Raw genomic sequence first — 20,715 nt, 5'->3', positions numbered from 1 at the left:
TGTCAAATGGAGACATACACATTAAGGACAAACTCTAGGAAGTTAACTGTGCATAATAAGGTCTGTATGCAGAGGTTGTCTGGCACCTTAAGCACAGGCTTTGAGGTCTTAGTACACGGTCATATTGGACTGAAGCAATGGCCAAAGGAGCAGGAGAGTGCAGGCTCTTCCACTAACTCCCTAGGCCACGAACGGGAATAACATGTTCTTTCCACTCCAATTTAATATTTCTCCAGCATGGGGTCCGTCATGGATTCACATGCTCATGAATATACCCCATCGTCAGGCTGGGAATCCTCGGTAAAGAAAAAATCAGTATCAGTTTCGTTTCTGATCTGTCTTTCTTAGTAGTAACCAATCACCGATCTCTGGGTCATACTGCCCCCAGCCAATGACTGCCCTCTCCCTAAGCCCCGCCTCTGGCAGCCATCCTCAGATTTTTACCGCACGCTCAAGTGTTGGGAGTCCTCGTGTTTAGCTCTCGAGTTTTTTTACTGCGTTTTCACGTTTTTTCAGGAGAATTTCTCATTTTTTTGGTTTAATCGAGCCTCAAGCTCCACCGTTTCTACTTCCGATAACAGGGACCCGTTTCGGAATTCTTCTACGCCCCTCAAGGGTGAAGTTTTTGTCGAGTTTACACTTCTCGGAGGATTCCGGAAGATCTGCGGCCTACCTCAAGGACATGGCCCAGGACAAAGGGAGCTCGACGCCCAGATCAAAGCTGTTCAGGAATTGCCCTGGATGCGTATCATATAACGTTTTCAAGGAGGACGAGCATTTGCGATGTCTCTACTGCCTCCACGGGGACAAGATGCACGTGGAGAAGGACTCTGCGTTCTGCAAGAACCTTTCTGAACGGACCAAACAAGATTGTCGTTCCCGCCTCGCCACCTGGCTAGAGAAGGGCACAGCAAGTGAGGAGGCAAAGAAGAAGTCTGAGTGGGCTTCTAAGTCCTTTGAGGGCGTCCCGGCGACGGGGGCCCAACAGAAGGCCAAGCACCGCAAGTCCGCGGGCTCCGGGAGCGCCGAAATGTCAGGCTCTTCGGTTGCCAAGCAGGGCGCTACTTCCCCGGCACGTTCGACCACGAGCCAGCGCTCTGGATCAGGGAAGAGGAAGTCCGAGAACCCGGGTAGGCCGTTGGAGCGGACCCGGTCGATCTCGAAGGGGGAGCGAGGCGTTGACCCTCCCCCCCCCCAAGGCGAAGGCCCAGGACGCACCTAAGGTGGTGAGGGCCTTGATCCACCCGGCTAAGGCCTCTACCGAAGTGGTCTCTGCGACCCTGGCGAAGCCGGCTGAGACTACGCCAATGGAAACGGCCTCTGGGCCCAGAGTATCCCTGCCGCCGCGGAGGGAATCCTCTTTCCAGCCCATCGCTAAGACCCCTGTGAAACCCCCGGCTGAAAAAGGGGGGGGGGGCGGTGGCCATTACAGACTCGGAATCACCTCTGAGGAGGAACTGGTGGAGACCGAGAGGGGCCTCAACGAAAAGGTCCATAGGCCTCAACGAGAGGTTCATAAACCTCAACGAGAGGTTCGAGAAGGTTCGATCCCAGGGGACGGTCCCTGCTGACGTGATCGAGGATAGCGACGAGGACGACGAACAGGGCCCACTGGAGCGGCCATCCTGTCCGTCGCAGCCATTGCCCGAGTCCCAGGATAGCTCGGCGCCATTTTGTTGGCAATCCAATCCTTATGTACCGAGATAAGGACAAGATTACCACGCACCCCGACGGAGGAGCCAGAACCAGGCCCGTCGGGAAGCCCTCTGAACAAGCGATGACACAGTAGACATCCCGTCAACCCCCCCACCCCCGCGGGCGTCCCCAGCCGACGAGGTTGGCTCTTTCCATGCCATGATAACCAGGGCATCTGAGCTCTTCCAGCTCTGCCCTGAAGAAGAGAAAAAGGAGGGGTTTCTGTACCAACGACGAGAGGCTAAAAGGAAGACGGTCCCCGCGGTGCCTTTACTCGACAACATCTGGGACGAGGGGCTTGCTGTCCTCAAGAACCCTGCCACGACACCCGCCAAGAGGGACAGGTACGAGAAGAAGTACCAAGTCCCCGATGCCGCCCCCTTGTGCCTCCAGGGCCCAGCCCACGCCGGACTCAGTCAACTCGGCAGTGGCTAAGAAGAAGGCAGCGGGCGCGGCGGCCTCAACTTCCACTTCCCCACCGGACAGCGAGGGTAAGAAGTTGGACTCTATGGGACGACGAGTCATCTCGTTGGCGGCGACAACGATTAAGGCGGCCAATGCCTTAGCGATCGTGGCCCGCTACGACAGGGAGCTCTGGTTCAAGATAGCTCCCCTGCTAGATTTCCTGCCTGACGACAAAAGGGCGGAGGCCCTAGAAATTCTGCAGGAAGGCGAGGTGGCGTCGGATCACGCCATTACGGTGGCAACGGACATTGCCGATACTGGATTTCGCCAACTGGGCAACGGAGTTTGCCTCCGACGACAAGGATGGCTCAAGGCGACAGACTTTCGCCAGGACGTCCAGACCAGAGTGTTGGTCATGCCGTTCGACGGCAACAACCTCTTTGGTAAGGCGGTGGATGAGTCTCTACAGGCCATCAAGACCGACTCGGAGACGGCCCGGGCCCTTGGGGTGCTTCAGCAGCGACGGCCCTTTCGGAGCTCTGGAGGCAGACAGGGTGCCTCCAAAGGATCCAGCGGTGGCTCCTCCACCTACTGCCAGGCGGCCCGCTCCTCTTCCCAGGAGGTCTACAGAGGTCGCAGCAAGCAAGGGGGTTCCCGCCGTCGCCGCCAAGGAGGCCAAGGCGGCAAGGCCGCTTCCAAGCAAGACTGACCCGACAGGGTGGTCGGGCCCCCACCGAAGCACCCCAGTGGGAGGCTGACTGACTAAGTTCGTCAGGGTGTGGGAGTCCATCTCCACCGATCGTTGGGTGTTGGACACCCTGGCCAACGGGCACTCGCTGGAATTCCTAAAGAAGTGCCCTCGCATTCCTCCCATGGCCAGGAAGGAGAATCACGTCCCTCAACTGCTGTTGGAGGTAAAGGCGATGTTCAAGAAAGGTGCCATTGAGCTCGTCCCCAGGAGGCTCCGGGGTCCGGAGTTTACTCAAGGTACTTCCTCGTCAGGAAGAAGACAGGCGGTTGGCGCCCCATCCTAGACCTGCGTCGGTTAAACAAATACATCAAGGCGCAGAAATTCAGGATGGTCGCCCTCCAGCACGTACTGGGACAGCTGGAGGAAGGCGACTTCCTATCGTCGCTGGACCTGGAGGATGCTTACGTCCACATCCCCATTCTAAAAAGGCACAAGAAGTTCCTCAGGTTCGTGGTTCAAGGACGCCACTACCAATTCAGAGCCCTACCGTTCGGATTAAAGTCGGCACCCAGGGTTTTCACCAAGTGCCTGGCACCAGTGGCGGCGCGGCTGCGCCTGCAGGGGATCCACGTCTACCCCTACCTGGACGACTGGCTAATCCGGGCAAGGTCAAAGGAACTCGCCGTCAATCATACGGCGAGGACCGTCCGGTTGCTCACGGAGCTGGGGTTCTCCATCAACTACCCCAAATCCCACCTGGTTCCGTCGCAAGTAGCACTGTTTTTGGGGGCGAAGCTCGATACAGTGGAGCAATTGGCCTCCCCTTCAGAGGAGCGGACCTAAACCATCCTGGGCAAGGTACGGCGACAGTTAGCCACGGATGTGGCCAGGGTGAGGTCCATCAAGTCCCTTCTCGTGATGATGTCCTCATGCATCTACCTTGTGCCCCTTTGCAGACTTCGGATGCGTCCGCTACAGGAGTTCCTCGACACCCGCTGGTTTCAGGCAGGGGGCTGCTTCGAGGACAGGATCCCCCTCGACGAGGAGTTCCGTCGGGCGATCCTATGGTGGGGCACCCGGGCTCACCTCACGACGGGCACAGACTTTCAAACCCCGGCGTTTCAGGAGACGGTGACTACGGATGCCTCTCTGGAGGGTTGGGGGTCCCACACCGGAGATCTCCACGCAAGAGGCCTTTGGCTCCCGGAGGAGAGGTCTCTTCACATCAACATCTTGGAGCTCCGTGCAGTGTTCTGGGTGCTCAAGTCGTTCCTCCCGTCCCTCAAGGACAAAGTGGTGAGGCTCTTCACCGACAACACCACCACGATGTTCTACATACGGAAGCAGGGGGGCACCAGATCCCCAGCCCTATCCAAGGAGGCCCAGGATCTGTGGCACTGTGCCGTCGCCCAGGGGTTGTTTCTGGTTCCCTTCCACCTGGCAGGAATAAAAAACACCATCGCCGACTCACTCAGCAGGGAGCTGCGCTCGTGCCACGAGTGGGAACTGCGCCAGGATCAAGTGGATCGACTCTTCCAGCGATGGGGCAAACCCCAGATCGACCAGTTTGCGACTGCAACGAACTCCAAGTGCCAGAGGTTCGCCAGCAGGTTACCACACCCGAGGAGCATGGGCGATGCTTTCTTGTTCCCTTGGGACGGCCTGTTTCTATACGCGTTCCCTCCATTGCCGTTGCTGCTCCGCCTCACCAGCCAGCTCAAGAAGTCCAGGTGCAGGATGATCCTCGTCGCACCGGCGTGGCCGAGGCAGGTCTGGTTCCCGGACCTTCTGGACTTGTCAACGTCCCCGCCAGTCAGGTTGCCGGCGGACGCGGATCTTCTCTCCAGAGAAGGAGGCACCATTCTACACCACGACCCACAGTCGCTGAACTTGCAGGCCTGGCTCCTGCAGCATTAGAGTTTGGAGGGTACGATATCCCGGCTGATTGCAGAGAGGTTCTTGCAAAAGCCAGGGCGTCCTCAACTCTCAAGTGCTACGGTCATAAATGGAAGAGGTTCTCTGTCTGGTGCCGTGCACAGAAGATTAACCCTCTGCGGATTACGGCCCCTCAAGTGCTGCCGTACTTAGTGTCGCTGGCCAAAGCTGGACTGGCTCACGCCTCCATAAAAATACATCTGGCTGCCATCTCCCGATATACCAGGACTACGGGACGGGCGTCCTTGTGGTCTCATCGCCTGGTAAAGGAATTTATGAAGGGACTATTCCGATCATTTCCGTAGGTGAAGGCCCCTGCCCCGGCGTGGGAACTTAATGTGGTGCTGACCAGGCTCATGGGAGCCCCATTCGAGCCTATGCATTCGGCTCCTTTGAAGTTCCTGTCATGGAAGACAGCGTTCCTCGTGGCCATCACCTCTGCACGACGAGTGGGAGAGATTCAGGCCCTATCTTGCAAGCCTCCATACTTGACTTTTCATGACACAAGGGTAGTGCTTAGGACGCACCCCTCCTTCATGCCCAAGGTGCCGTCGGACTTCCACCTCAACGAGCCCTTGGTGCTACCAGTTTTCTTCCCGTCGCCTTCGACGCCGGCCAAGAGGACTTTGCACTCGCTGGATGGAGCTAGAGCGCTGAAGTTCTACGTGGACCGCACAAAGAGTTTTTCGGAAGACGTCACAGCTATTCATGAACTTTGGGTCTGTGAATCAAGGGAAGGCTCTCTCGAAGACTTCCATTTCCAGATGGCTCTCCGGCTGCATCATGCATTGTCACTGGTTGGCAAACCGACTGCTGCCCGGGCCGTCTGAGAGCCCATTCGACCAGAGCGATCGCTGCTACCACGGCGTTCCTGTCGGGTGTGCCCCTGCTGGACATCTGCAGGGCTGCTACGTGGAGGTCAACGCACACCTGCACAAGATTCTACTGCGTCGATCGGGACTCCAGGGAGGAGTCCAGGGTCGGCCAAGCAGTGCTGCGCAACCTGTTCGCTTAAGGTGAGCCTGGTGAGGAGGTAAGAGATGCTTAATGTTGAGTTGCTGTATTGCTTAATGTTGAGCCTGTTGCCACCTCCCGTGGTTGTGCATGTGTATACTTCTATATATTCTTTTATTCATGAGCATGTGAATCCATGCCAGACCCCATGCAGGAGAAGGAACAAGTTACTTACCTGTAACTGTTGTTCTCCAGCATGGGTCTGGCATGGATTCACATGCAAACCCTCCCACCTACCCCTCTGCGGCTCTTCACTTGGTCATACTGCCACTTGGCGTGCTACCAAATCTGAGGATGGCTGCCAGAGGCGGGGCTTAGGGAGAGGGCAGTCATTGGCTGGGGGCAGTATGACCCAGAGATCAGTGATTGGTTACTACTAGGAAAGACAGATCAGAAACGAAACTGATACTGATTTTTTCTTTACCGAGGATTCCCAGCCTGACGACGGGGAATATTCATGAGCATGTGAATCCATGCCAGACCCATGCTGGAGAACAACAGTTACAGGTAAGTAACTTGTTCCTTATGCTTCTATGACTTAAGAAGGGATGGAGAGAAATTGACCAGTAAAGTTGGGGAGAGTGTGCACTTTGTTGGGTCTAGGGCAGCAGATTGCTTAAATATGCCACTTACTATACCACATCTCAAAACTAGGTTTGCACTGACTAAATACCTAAAATAAATAATATAAAATAGAACTGGACATTTAAATCATCACATTTGTGCATAAGACTGCAAACTACTTTAAAATGTGCCCATGACACCAGTTTTGTTAATTCCATCATTAGTTTAGTTTATTTATTAAGCGCGTCCAAACCCTCAGGTAGCTGGGAATCGAGACGTGGTAACCTTATGACTTTTTCAAAAATATACCTACTGCCCAACTTAGCTGAAGCATTAGTTCTTTATTTCGGCCCGTGAAACCAGGAGCTGTCTAGATCTATAGTGGAAGTGATATAAGGAATGCAAAGTACAGTAGAAAAGTGGGGAGGGAGCAGAGAAATAAAGGCTGGCACACACACTTCATGGAGCTCCAGTTCGTCCTTTTTACCTCTGCCACATTGCTTCTAATTCTTCAGAAGGAGGTTCCATGTGGTCTGGTTTGGTTATATGACGCATACATGCACCTTGGGAGCATATTTTGGTCTTCCTGGAGGCTCATCATTCATGATGCAAAACCACAGAGGTATGATGCTCAGTCTTTAAGATGAGTTGAGTGCACTTGAACACTTTCCTTCTTGATAGATGCAGCTGTTTGTAAGACCTTTTGAGATTTTCGAATGCAAAATGGGGAGTATTGACCAAATGTATGAATCGTACAGTGCTGGAAATGTAAACCAGCTGTGGTAGCCCACCATATGAGTGAGGTATCGTGGTTGGGTGTGAGAGATCGGGGTGATGCTGTGCTTTGCAAAGGTAGTCATACTGGTGTTCTGTACAAAGCTTTAAACACAGCTTTCCTCTTAAAGAAATTGGTCAATATATAGTGGTTTAGGCTTAGTTGTTGTCACAAGCATCATTGGTGTAGTAGGTGAAACCATTCCTCTGTGCGTGTCTGCCCCAGCCAATCTACCAACCCTCTTTCATTGCACTAGGCTAGCTTTTCCTGCTGCAGCTCCAATTCCAATGCAGCGGAGGTGTTCTCTAAGAGTGATCACTGGTGCATTCAGCCTCCAACCAGGGCCTATGCTTAACATATCTACAAGCACATTTGTGTTGTGAGATTATTTCACTGCACTGATTTAAATCCCTTTTGACTGGCCGTGCTACTCGGACTATTAGGTATTGCAGTGTGTAGCTGCAACGTGCAGTGGACCTTTATCCTTAATTCATAGGCCCTAACTCTAAATCACCTGCCCTAGGTGAGAGAAGGGAATAGGTTCTTACCTGTAACTCCATTTCTCCTGCATTGGTATCTTTCATGGATTCACATGCTTAGAATATTCCCTGTCGTCAGACTGGGACCCCTCGGTACACATACATAGCCTTTTCCTATAGGAAAACTTCTGACACTTTTGTGTCCTATCTACGTCCTTTTGGGGCCCGCCTATGCATGCTCCGTAGGACGTCGCGGTATAAGAGCCCCGCCCCTGCGGCTCCCGATTCTGGCCCCTCCAAAGTAGGAAGGGTTAAACCTATCAAGCATATACATTGCATTCCGGGGAGGCTGGCGGGCACATGTGAATCCATGAAAGATACCAATGCTGGAGAAATGGAGTTACAGGTAAGAAACTATTCCCTTCTCCAGCATTGGATCTTTCATGGATTCACATGCTTAGAATAGATTGTATAGCAGTAAACCTGAAGACGGTGGTGAGAATGCAATGCAATATACATTCACAACAATACACAATGCATAGGTACACAAGAAATAAGTTTACCCATATATCTGTACCTCCATAAAGCATACGGTCACCAACAGGTAGAAAAAACTCTCCACAGTGTAGAGCTTACCTTATTGAAACAGATGGCGCAGGACTGCTCTTCCCATCTGCACCTCGTCCGCATGCTGCCTCGCAAGGCAGTAGTGGCGGGTAAACGTGTGGGGCATCGACCATGCTGCAGCCTGGCATATGTCTGTTAGCGGAATTCCTGCCCATAATGCTGCTGAAGAGGACGTTGATCTTGTAGAATGGGCTCTAGGATGCCCTTGCAGCGGTCTTCCGGCCTTTGAGTGGCAAAAAGCAATAGTCGACGAGACCCATAGAGCCAATCCTTGCTTAGAAATTGCATTTCCTCTCGTCGACGGACCATACGCAATGAACAGTTGTCGAGTAGACCTGAGTTCTTGTGTACGATGTCGGTAAAATTTTAGGGCCCTCTTAATGTCCAAGGTATGAAGAGCTTTTTCCGCTGCCGATGATGGGGTCGCGAAGAAAGTAGGGAGGACAATGGACGAGTGTTTGTGATGCACTGTAGGAACTTTCGGAACGAAAGTAGGATTAGTTGCCAGAACCACCTTGTCTTTAAAGAATCTTAGGTATGGAGGGTCTACGACCAACGCTTGCAGTTCCGAGATTCTCCTAGCTGACGTGATGGCAATTAAGAATGCCAACTTCCACGATATGAATTTCATGTCCGACGTGGCCATAGGCTCAAAGGGTGGTTTCATTAAGCCTGCCAACACTACGTTGAGACTCCATGTTGGTGGAAAACGTTTTACTGGGGGAAAAGTTCGAAATAAACCCCTCATGAAGTGTTTCACTAGTCTGTCGCTGAATAGAGGAGACTGTCTCTTCCTCGTGAACCTAGAGATGGCCGCCAGGTGCACCTTTATCGATGTGAAAGATAAACCCCCCTCTGCCAAGTGAAGCAGATAAGGCAGAACTTGCTCCGGAGTCACCTTTAACGGGTGTAGACCTTGTTGTCCTCGACACCACTCACAGAACCTTCGCCACTTATAGGTGTAAGATTTGTTGGTAGAAGGGGCCCGAGCCGCTTGCAGAATTTTCTGGCAATCCTCCGAAACGTCTAAGGCACCAAATTCCGAAAAGTCAGGAGCCAGGCTGTGAGGTTGAGACTGTCCGGGTCGTGATGCCACACCGTGCCTTTGTCCCGGGACAGTAGGTTCGGGACTCTCGGAAACGCTATTGGTTGTTCCAGCGACAGGTGAAGCAGGTCGGAAAACCACGGTTGCCTCGGCCAGTAAGGTGCCACTAGAATTACCCGGCAACTGTACCTGCGTATCCACTGCACCGTCCTCCGTATGAGGGGGAACGGAGGAAAAGCATAAAGGAACTTGTCCGTCCATGGGAAGGAGAACGCCTCCCCCATGGAACCCTCCTGAGGCCATCTGCTTGCGAATTGCTCGCATTTCTTGTTTTCCTTCGTTGCGAAGACGTCCAGGTGGGGGTGACCCCATTTCTGGAAAACTTTCGTCAGCTGAACTGTGTCCATTTCCCATTCGTGTATCTGGGCAATCCTTCTGCTGAGGGAATCCGCTTGCGAGTTCCTCACTCCCGGGAGATGGTGAGCCACGATGGAAATCTCGTGCTTTAATGCCCAATGCCATACTTTCTGGGCCTCCATGGAAAGGGTCCAGGATCGCGTCCCCCCTTGTTTTCTCAAATAAAACATGGCCGTCGTATTGTCCGTCAGCACTCGTACTCTCGATCCCTTGATGTGTGGTAGGAACGCCTTCAAGGCCCATCGCACTGCTCTGAGCTCTAACACATTGATGTGTAGGAGTGACTCCGTTTGAGACCAACGACCTTGCGTTTGAAGAGTGCCCATGTGAGCTCCCCAGCCAGTTAGAGACGCATCCGTGACTATGGTCAGCTGGAACTCCGGTTCCTGTAGGGGTACACCGTTGTTCAGGTTGTGGAAACTCTGCCACCATTGAAGAGTCCGAAGCAGTTTGTCGTTGTCGATGATTATCTTGTCTGACCACGATCCTTGGGCCTGAGTCCACCTGTCCGCGAGGAACTCCTGAACTGGCCTCATGATGCCATGGCCCCTAGGACCGAAACATATTTTCTCACTGAGAGCTTGGTGTTTCGCCGTAGTCGACTCACCAGTTGATTGAGTTTTGAGATTCTGTCGAGGGAAGGCTTCACTAGCCCCGACTGGGTCTCGAACTGTGCCCCCAGGAACACCAACGTTCTCGATGGCATCAGCGAGGATTTTTTGAAGTTTATGGCAAATCCCAGCTGTTGTAGAAGCTGCATGGTGGCTTGCAAACTTGTGTTGGTCGACGCTGGGGAGGATCCCCTTACCAGCCAGTCGTCGAGATATGGGTATACATGGTGGCCTTGCCTTCTTAGCCAGGCCGCTACTGGGGCCAGGCATTTTGTGAACGTTCTGGGGGAGGTTTTGTGTCATGATCTCTGCTTCCAAAATGTCAGGGCTTTCCCAACTCCCTTGGAAGCAGATCCATAACCCAGGTTCCGAGTGCCAACCAGTCCCAATTGGGACCTTTTGGACCCAGTCCTGGCACCAGTGGCACCAGGCTCATAAATATGCCCAGTCCCAGCGCTGGAAGCGCCGGGCTCATAATGCTTGGGTGGACTTACCTGCAGCAGACCATGCTGCTTACTTGCCTGCCAGTTGAGCCTCTGATCCTCTTCTGTTTGGAACTACTTTTCCTGTTGGGTGGGGCAGGAGCCACTCCCTAGATTCAGAACACTGGAACTCTTCTGGAAAGCAGGAACTCTTTTCTTACCTAGGCGTGGCTGTGGAAGGAGACACCTAAGCACTACTGGAGGCTATTTAAACCACAACCGATGGATGAATCTTGCTTTGCGTTATTCTGCATCCTCTGCAGCAGAACGCTCATCGTGTCTTCTGCATCTGATCCTGGGCCTAAGGAAAAAGGCTTACCATCCTGAATCCAGTCTTCAGCAACACCTATAAAGACCAGAAAGAACAGGTTAGCATTACGGTCTTCAGTGACAGCTCTTCACTTACCTGGTCCATCGGCTGTCACCAACGCCTCGCGCTGCATTCCGGCATCTGAAAGACAAAGGCTTACCTACTCTTCGTGCGCTCCGGAGGTCTTCACACTGCATTCCGGCATCTGAAAGACAAAAGCTTACCAACTCTTCGCACGCTCCGGAGGCCTTCGGCGCTGCATCCCGCATCTGAAAGACAAAACAAGGTGCGTTTAAAGACATTGGGGAACTTTAATACTCACGTGCCATTACTCCTTTCCACATCTAACCCAGTGGGTATTCCGGCACCCTGCAGCTGCTCCGAACTTGTACCTGCAAAATAAAAAGACAGTTAGAGCGCATCGTGAAGCAGGCAACAAGCGCTTACTTACGTGCTTCCAGGCGCTTCTATTCATCACACGGGCTCCATCTTCAACTCACTTCAGCCCGTTATCCGCCATCGCCGGAACCCTGCAAAACAAGAGACATCATTACTAAAGACTTTAAAGACATTAGAATTACTCGAAACTTACCGCTCGTGCAGTAAATGACGGACAGCAGTCCTCTGAAGTCAAGAGGCCTGCTCCCCTTATCCAGTGAAGAAACTGGTTACAGCACCCTGCCCCGAGGCAGATGGAGAGCACAGCGTTCACTTACCTAAGGTGAGAGCGTTAACCTTTGGGGTTCTACAGGAGAAGAGAAAGGGAAGAAGAGAGAGACATTCAATAACCCAGTTCCTTAATCCCATATTTTCTATCTGCAGACATCTTACCGAGTCGAGTCAGTCATACAGTGCACAGAGGTCCAGCCCAAAGAGCCAGCCGTGTGTTACACATCACCTCTGAAGATACGGTATACGCCCAGTCAAGACCGGCGCCTCTACGGGAATCAGGTGAGCGTTACATTTTGAGCCCAAAGGGAAGAACCGTGAACTGGTAGTGAGTCCGCCCTATCACGAACCTCAGGAACTTCCTGTGTTTCCGACACATTGGAATATGGAAGTAAGCGTCCTGTAAATCCAGGGACACCAGAAAATCCCCTTCTTGAACGGTTCGGATCACTTCCTGGAGCGTGAGCATTTTGAATTTTAGGCTCTTTAAGGACTTGTTGAGATCGCGTAAGTCTAGAATGGAACGCCATTTTCCGTTTGGCTTTTTCACGACGAAGAATCTTGCAGTACCCTCAGATGGGAATGAGCGACGAACGCAGGTGGAATGTGCGGAGGGCTGCGCTTGAATTGTAGAGAATGCCCGTTCCTTATTGTGTCCAGCACCCATTGATCTGTCGTTATTCGTTCCCATTCGTCGACATAGGCTGATACTCTTCCCCCCAGAACGGTGTGTTGCTCGTCATTGCTGATCTTTATTTTGCTTCTCTCTCGACGACGACGGATAGGATGGTCTCTTCCTGGAGGTCTGGAAGTTCTGGCGTCGGTTTGCTGTTTGGGAAGCACGCCTGTATCCCTGGGAGGGGTACGCCGACCTACCGAACAATCTGTCTCCTGACGCAGAGAATCTGGAATTACCTGAAGCCCCTCTAAAGGGACGAAAAGACTTGTAGCTTCGGCCACTCTGGAGGGCCCCTAATGAACGTGCCGTGTCCGAGCCCTCTTTCATTCCCTTTAGGGCCTCATCTACTTTTTCTCCGAATAGAAGGTCTCCCTCAAAGGGCATATCTAATACTTTGTATGGTTGCCAGACATTTGGTCGAAAAAAATTGGTCGACCAGACAAATGGTCGAACCAATTTGATCGAAAACCATTTTTTTATTTTTTTATTTTAACCCTTTTTTTTCATTTTTTTGGGGGGGTCCCCCCCCCAACCCCCTTTTTTTCTCTAAAAACCCCTTTTTTTACTAAACGAAAACCCGAAAAATAAATATATACATAAAAAAAAAAATTCGACCATTTGGTTTTCGACCAAATTGCGTCGACCAAATTGCAGTCGACCAGTTTTTTTTTGACCAGTTGACTGGACACCCTTTGTATTGTACCTCCGGCCTGAAGTAGGTACACTTAAGCCATGACTGTCATCGTAACACAACCCCATTGTTGACTTGCTTGAAGCCCGATTCAGCGAGGTCAACCGCGATGTTTATTGCGTGATTGGAGGCTTCCTCACCCTCTCGGACAAGTAACATCGCCGCCTTCCTATGCTCTTCCGGAAGATGATCCAGCAACGGAGCCAGCCTGTGCCACATTTCTCTGTTGCATCTGGCTACAATAGCCAGAGAGTTCGCGGCCTTTACTGTAGTTGCTCCCACGGATAGTACTTTTTTGCCGAAGGACACACTTGTGCTGTGTCTTCGCTTTCCTCGCCGCCGACACCACCGATTCAGGCATTGGTTGGGAGGATAAGCACTTGGGGGTAGACTCTGGGGCCTTACATTTTTTCTCAAGGCGACCTTTTACCGCCGGTTCCGAAAAGGGGTGACGCATTTTCTGCAAACCCTCCTTCCACACGTGATCTAGTATGGGTATTGAGAACACTGACCTCCTTCTCTTACCCATGTGGTTGAACAGAAAACAGTCCTTTTTCTGTTCTTCCTGGGACAAACCGAATTCCTTACATGCCTTCTCCATCATAGAATGGAATGATGCAATATCATCCGGGGGGGACGGGTGAGCCGGGCTCCTTGGGGTTTCTAACTCCACCTCTGACTCCCAGATTGGATCCCTGGAGGGGGATGATGAGATATCCGACATGGCTCCTCTGTCAGACTCTGAATCTGGCAGCTCACCTTCCTCTTGGGTTGCCTGTGGTGCTGAGACTGGCGTGCGTATGTGAGTCGGTGGACGGGCCCGGCTCGTCGACGGGTGACTGTGGCAGGTTTACCTGAGGTAGTCTCTGGTCCAATGACTGTACTAAAGACTGAAGCGTGGACAGAATCTCCAACGACAAAACAGATTGAGGATTGAGAAGGGGGGCAGACACCAGAATTCCGGATCCCCTCGTCGACGACTTGTCAACCACTCGTAGCCCGAGGTCTGCCGGGCCAGCTATTCTCCCACTCTCGTCCTCTCCCGAGGACAGCGACACTGCCTGTTCCTGCAGTAAAGTATCCGGAGGGATCGGATCGAAAACTTCAGGCCTCCAGGCTTCCTGTAGAACCTCCGTCGACAAGGCCACCGTCGCAGTCGTTGTCGGTGGGATGGTAGATACCACATGCGTCAGTGGTAGGGAGGAGGCCGATGACTGGATCGCCGTCGACGACGGTGGCTTAACAGGTGGTTTAGGCGGTCCCGCCTTTTCTGCACTTGGCCTGCTTTTACTCGACTCTCGACTCGTAGTCGATCTATGGTGATCGCCCGAGGAGGATTTCGGCCTTTCCTTGTCATGCTTTTTTGACGAAGATGACGATTTTCTCGACGAAGATTCTCTAGCTGAGTGACTCCGAGATGACTCTTTCTCCGCCGGTCGAGATTTCTTCGCCGGTGGTTCCGACGATACAGCGCGGTGTGATGATTTCGCCGGTTGTGTGGAGCCTACCTCCGAAGGGGGGTATGCCCCTGCTCCATCATTCAACCATGCCACCAGCCGTCGATTTCGGTCTTTGAGGGTCTTTTGAGAAAACCCTTTGCATATGTCACAGTTATCAGCCGAATGATGAGGGTGGAGACAGTATATACAATCCATATGTCCATCCCCCTCGTAAACTTTTTTCAAGCCGCACGTCGCGCACGGACGGAACAGCGCCTTTCCCGACATGAAGGAAAAATTCACCTAAGTCCAACTCCAAGTACACAACCTTGTACAAAATAGTAAGACGACGCGAGGGGATCCCACTACTTTGGAGACGGTTGAAATCTGAAGGGAGCCGCGGGGGCAGGGCTCTTATACCGCGACGTCCTACGGAGCATGCGTAGGCGGGCCCCAAAAGGACGTAGATAGGACACAAAAGTGTCAGAAGTTTTCCTATAGGAAAAGGCTATATATGTGTACCGAGGGCTCCCAGTCTGACGACGGGAAATTTATCTAAGCATGTGAATCCATGAAAGATCCAATGCTGGAGAAAGTGGGTTGTGGTGGGGAGGATCAACGCTGCAGCACAGTGTCTCTTCACAGGGAAGGTGTCAGAGCAGTGTAACACATTGCCTCCCATTTTGGCTCCCCCCCCACCCCTGGTCACAACCACATTTTCAGTGACTTAGAAAATAGGCTTGATTAACCAGGATCTCAGCCAAGACCAATTTCTTCACCACCTCTAGCCCATTTGAAGTTCAGTGCCCCTGCTCTATCCTTGTAAATAGATACCTGGCTACATGGCCCTCTGCTGACACAGGCACAGAGAATGTAACGATTCTAACAAATGTTAACCGATCTTGAAACTGAAACTTACATCCAGTTTGTGTGCGTATTTCTACCTATACAGTGCAGCTCGTCACTTTTTGGTCTTTTCGTAGGCAAAAAACATGATTGTTTACGTTGAAAAGAAAGTTTTGGAAGACCCAGCCATAATTAATGATGATAGCTTTGGACCAGTAAAGAAGAAATTTTGCACTTTTCGGGAAGGTAAGAATTAAGAATTAATTGGATATTTTGAAGTCTTTGGTAATTATTATGTTTGAATTTGGGGCCTTGAAATGCTGAGAAGTGGGATTGGAGAAGAGATGTGGGCCACAGGTTCGAACTCAAGTGATCCAGGAATGTATCTGACTTCTCTTTTGCCTTGCCAGCCATTCTAGAAAATCACCCAAACCTCCATGTAAGCCAAAGTGGCTTCTGAATTTGATGACCCATTTGAGCAGCTAGCCACATCCACCATGCTTTTCTGCCTACATGCTTGTGATAGAAAGATGCCCAGGGAACTTAATAATTGTTTTTCATAATCTAGTTGGCAGTGTTGCCTTGATTTTATTTTTCTAGATGGCTACGCCTATTTTACCTTTGTGTGGTGACCAACTTCGAAATATTTATGCAAGGAAAAAGCTGTCATAGACATTGATCGGTATTGGTTGTAAGAATCACACATTTTCATATTCAACATTTTTAAAATGTTTTAAAGATTTTGATGATATCTCCGATCAAATCGACTTTATCATCTGCCTTGGAGGAGATGGAACTTTACTCTACGCATCTTCACTTTTCCAGGTGAGTGTGATGAAGGTAAAAAAAATCAAACCTGTATTATATATGTGCGTTCTTCTACTTGCCTGATAATTTAATGTAAGTAATTCAAGACATTGTATGGAGTCTTCGAGGAATGTTCGTTTGAATAAGGAAAGTTGTAATTAGAAGAGTTAGGAGGTTGCCATTCCATTGACCCATCACTAGTGACACCACATTTAGGGAATGTTTCTGTATGCCATCTAAAGTATGTCAGATTCTAGAGGCCACACCCAAAGTGTTGTGTACAATTCTGGAGATGACAAGAGTTTTGCTTACGGTGCCGGCAGCTACACAAAAATTACTTTTTCATTTTTTTTTTTATATAGAACAAGTCTCATGGCACTTAAAATAACAGGAGTAAATACAACCCAGTTTAATGGTGCTCATTTTGTTTACGTTGGAGGTATGAAAAGCTGAGTGAGCTGCATCTAATTTTGAGCGTGTGACCTGTAAGATGAGCACAGACCTAAGCAATAACCACTTAACTTGCTGAACTCTCTTGGAAAGGATTATGTGCCTTCAGGAGGCCAACCTTTGGAGTATTGTCGAGTCTCGACTTCTGAAGGCCACATCTTCAAAGCAGAAGAACTATTTGAGGGTGAGATGCCTTTTTATCAGTGCACAGGCATCGGTGCATGTTTAGCTTAGTGCCTCACAAATAACATCTAGGGCACATATTAAAGATGGCCTGTAGCGTTTGGCTTTGCAATATGTGTTGGTGCCTTGACTTTGTAAGGAATATGCATGACCTGTGAAGGTGCTCTGTGTTTATCACTCAAGTATACAGCTGTGATATTGTTGTGCTTTCATTGTTTGTCCCTCTCAATATTCCACTGTTTTGTCACGTGGAGAGTTTTGCTGAGCATTCATATGCTCCATAGGTTGGCTCGCAGGTCTGATTTATCTTTCTAAGTGTACAGGAAAAATACAAGGATAAGAGTACTAAGGGAGCAATCTGGTTTTCTGAAGTCCCTTTTGCGTTAATTCTTTTCAGTCTACTGTATCTCACTAAGTAATATGTTCCATAAAATGGCTGCTACTACAGAGGAGACATTTGCCCGGGTCTAAATTTCTGGAAGTCGGAGACAACCAGTGGTCTGGTGACCATGAGCCCACTTTACTGGGTCAGGCGGATATTAGACTTTGAGGTATGAAATATACTTCATCTTGAGATGGAGATTTGTGAATTAAGAACCCATTTAAATTCAAATGGGCTATGGGGAAAGATGAGCGACATAGCCAGGATGAGAGTGAAGTGATAGTTGCTCTGTGCACCAGTTTCCGAGTGGGCTGGGAAGTTCTCGATCCAATCTAGCCCTTGAAGACTCTTCCCAAATGTGCCTAAGACTCCACTCTGCTGCCCCACCAAGATTTAAAAAACAAAAACCTAAACGTTGGATGAGTGAGCAATACTATGTTCTTAAAAGTGACCTTTGTGCACTTGTTTGGAAGAGGGCCTGTGGTGTCAGCTGCTGCTAGTATACAATTTGTTTTACAGTTTGTGCTTGGGCCTAAAACAGAGTACAACGATGTACCAAGACCATCAGGAAGGTGCTGCATAAGAAATATTGTAGTCCATCACCAGTACTTAAAGTGTAATATCCTTTAGTGCACCAATTTCAGTGAACAGCAATGTAAAGACTTGAGGCACCAACAACCGTGGCAATTTTTAGGATTATTTATTTGTGGGACCAACATTACTACTTTTACCATGGATTCTCCCACTATGCGTAGATTTCACCTTCCTGAGCAAAGGCTGTTGGAAGTGTCATCATAGCAGTGCTTGCCACTCAACTGGTATACTTAACATTTTATAGTGGTCTTATGAGCAGAAAGAGAGGCACTGAATGCGGCCTTGTTCTTCCTGACCATACTGAAAAGCCAGTCTAAGTCTGCATTACTGTTGGGTAACACGTCAACACCCTTTTCAGTTTAAAATCCGAAGTGGAAACTGAGTGTTGCCAGTCACACGAGCCTTCAGGCAGCAGCCCATCCTGGTAATTGCTGAGCCAAGCATGGTGGATGGACTTCGGTCTCCTCCTCCAGGTCATGAAATTGCAGTTTGATCCCAGCAGTGGTGAGAAGGTATTCAGCAACAGATAAACAGCAGGGAAGAAGAGTTTGTCTCCCTCCCAGAACCGCAGATATGGGCGAGGCGGTGGGGGCTGGCGTTTCATCTACACGGAGCACTGCCTACATCTCAGTGTGATTGGCTACAAATAGATTGATATAAGCCAAGCACATTAAGATGCAGGCATATTTTGTTACTGCCTCACTGGTAATCAGTCACGACTGAATCCCAGAAGTGTTGGACTGAGACCCAGAGAAGACTATTAAATCCTGCACTCTCTGGCCCAGTTCCAGAGGGTGAAGGCAGGTTTGTTTCATGTAGTCTGTTGCTGACATCCCACTTTGAAGGTATCACTGATGCTACTGTGGTTCAGATAGACAACAAGAAAGCCATTTTGTACAGAACCTTCAGCTGGAAACTGCAAGACCTAGCCATGGTATTGATTTTGGGGCACTTTATATTTTGGCATCTAAGAAACCAAGATTTCTAGTCATGCATGCGGGAGTTTTACAGTTCAACTGTACAGTACACATGCTGTCTCGCACCCATTCCCACCATTCGCACGGCATTTAGTTTTAGGAAGTTTGTTGACCTCATCTTTAGTCCGTGAGTAGGCAGTGCTTACAATGTTTTTTATGTAATTAAGAACGAAAATATATTCGTAGTACCTAAGGAATGTGCTGAGGGCAGATGTTTAGTTTACAGGTGGAAGGCACATTGTAAGTTTTAACTTTGTTAGTGAGTTATCTGAAAATGTGAAATGTAGTAATTGAAAACGGGCGATTGGGTGAAAATGAATGTTAAATAGAAGGTTCAAGCATGGGAATCCTTGAGATAACCCACACTGGGCCAAGGATAAATGTGATGTAAGCAGGTGGCATTGGACATCCTTTGGGCAATCCAGAAAGCCACTCAAATCTGTTCCTGCCAAGGCGGGGGGAGGAGGTTTTGGAAAATTGCATATTGCCTCTCGCTAGGATTGGTATGTCATCTGGGGCAGGAAAAAGCTTGTAAAATCTTTCACCTGCTTTCACCTGGTAGGCATAACGCATGCTTTTGTTTTTTGACAATCATTAACTTGCAGCAGATACCCGCCCTGCCGATAGCCATCTACCACCATGATGCAGCCAGAGGCAACTCCCCACCACATGTTTTAGAATGCCCACACCTCCCAAAAATTAAGTCCTTTTGGTTTCTTTGTTGGGTTAATCAAAGGGGCCAGGGACTGCCTGGAGGAGCAGGAGGTTGTGGAGACAAAGGAGGAGGCCGAAATAAATAGCCAAAAGAAGGCATAATATATGAGGGAAGAATTGGTATACATTTTTGTACTTGTGGCAGAGGACTAGGCTCGTTTTCCTTTTGCTGTTGTATGGTGATCAGATGACTGACTTCATTCCATATACCACCAAGTTTCTTTTCGAAATAATTGTTTTCACGGTTTGTAAATCCAATTGAAACGGAAAGACTTTAAATCATACAATGTATTGATTTGTAAATGAAATCCCAGGACTGCTAAACACTTTTCCCGGTGGTATGGAGTCACCTAGTCAACCTATGCTGTTTACTGGGAGATAAAAAAAAAGTTTGGGTACGTAGGAAAAAGATCAATATTGGTATCCATTATGTTTGTTGCTGCTCTTCAAGTTTTAGGCAAATGGGTCAGGAGTTTGAAAAATGATAGGATAATGGTTTAGAGCAGAGAAGTTTACAAATTGCCAACTTTTGCCATTAGACAACAGCAACTTGCGCAATTTCCTAGTTCAATAAGGTGCTATTTTACTTTCATCATTTAATAATAATATTGCAATTTATATAGCGCATCATGTAGACTGACGGCTTCTACACATTGTGATAGTCTGTGTTACTACCCACTGATGCTCAGAAGGACCCAACCTGGGTGCCGAACTTGTCGCATGGCATCATGTTCCCACAGTGAGCACATTGCGCATGTGCTGTCCTTTTGGAATGCCACTGTTGCCAGATGTAAGCGCTATATGCCCAGATTTTCACACCATTAGAGAGCTGTTGCTATCATATGTCTAAGTACTCGTGCCATTTCTGAGATTTTGCCATTCATTACTCAAGTACATTTACCATATTCCAGGTTTTTGAATGAAATGCCCATCCACTCACACAATGTTCCTAAGTACTCACATCGAATCGGAACATGGCTTCTTCACTTCACACACCAATCCTCCATTCTTCCACAGGAGCATTTGGAACCGCATCAAAACGATGTGATCACTGCTGAGCTGAAACGATCTCTTGGCTCTTACTACACTTTCAAGTTGAAAGCAAAATTGTTGGAAAAGTAGACTACGCAGAAGCAGTCAATCCTTTTACAGCAGCAACATCTAGAAGTGGGTCATTGGTCAAACAGTTGACATAAACCTGAGATGATAACCTCATTCCTGCAGCTGCAGGCAA

At 49.6% G+C, this 20,715-nt stretch overlaps 1 protein-coding gene across 6 annotated transcripts in view; it reads left to right on the top strand.

Annotated features, from left to right (window-relative positions):
- NADK (NAD kinase) overlaps positions 1-20,715 on the top strand; it is a 798,433-nt gene that overhangs the window by 709,138 nt on the left and 68,580 nt on the right. For all 6 annotated transcript variants that reach the window (XM_069610162.1, XM_069610161.1, XM_069610163.1 and 3 more), the window contains 2 exons: positions 15,512-15,620; positions 16,114-16,199. In XM_069610162.1, the coding sequence (XP_069466263.1) occupies positions 15,512-15,620; positions 16,114-16,199 (195 nt within the window). The remainder of the gene's footprint in view (positions 1-15,511; positions 15,621-16,113; positions 16,200-20,715) is intronic.

The sequence above is a fragment of the Ambystoma mexicanum genome, chromosome 8 (assembly GCF_040938575.1).
Source record: "Ambystoma mexicanum isolate Mex_15411 chromosome 8, UKY_AmexF1_1, whole genome shotgun sequence".
Taxonomy (NCBI): Eukaryota; Metazoa; Chordata; class Amphibia; order Caudata; family Ambystomatidae; genus Ambystoma; species Ambystoma mexicanum.
The sequence above is the reverse complement of the archived record's forward strand: the minus strand, read 5'-3'. Positions and strand labels throughout refer to the sequence as shown.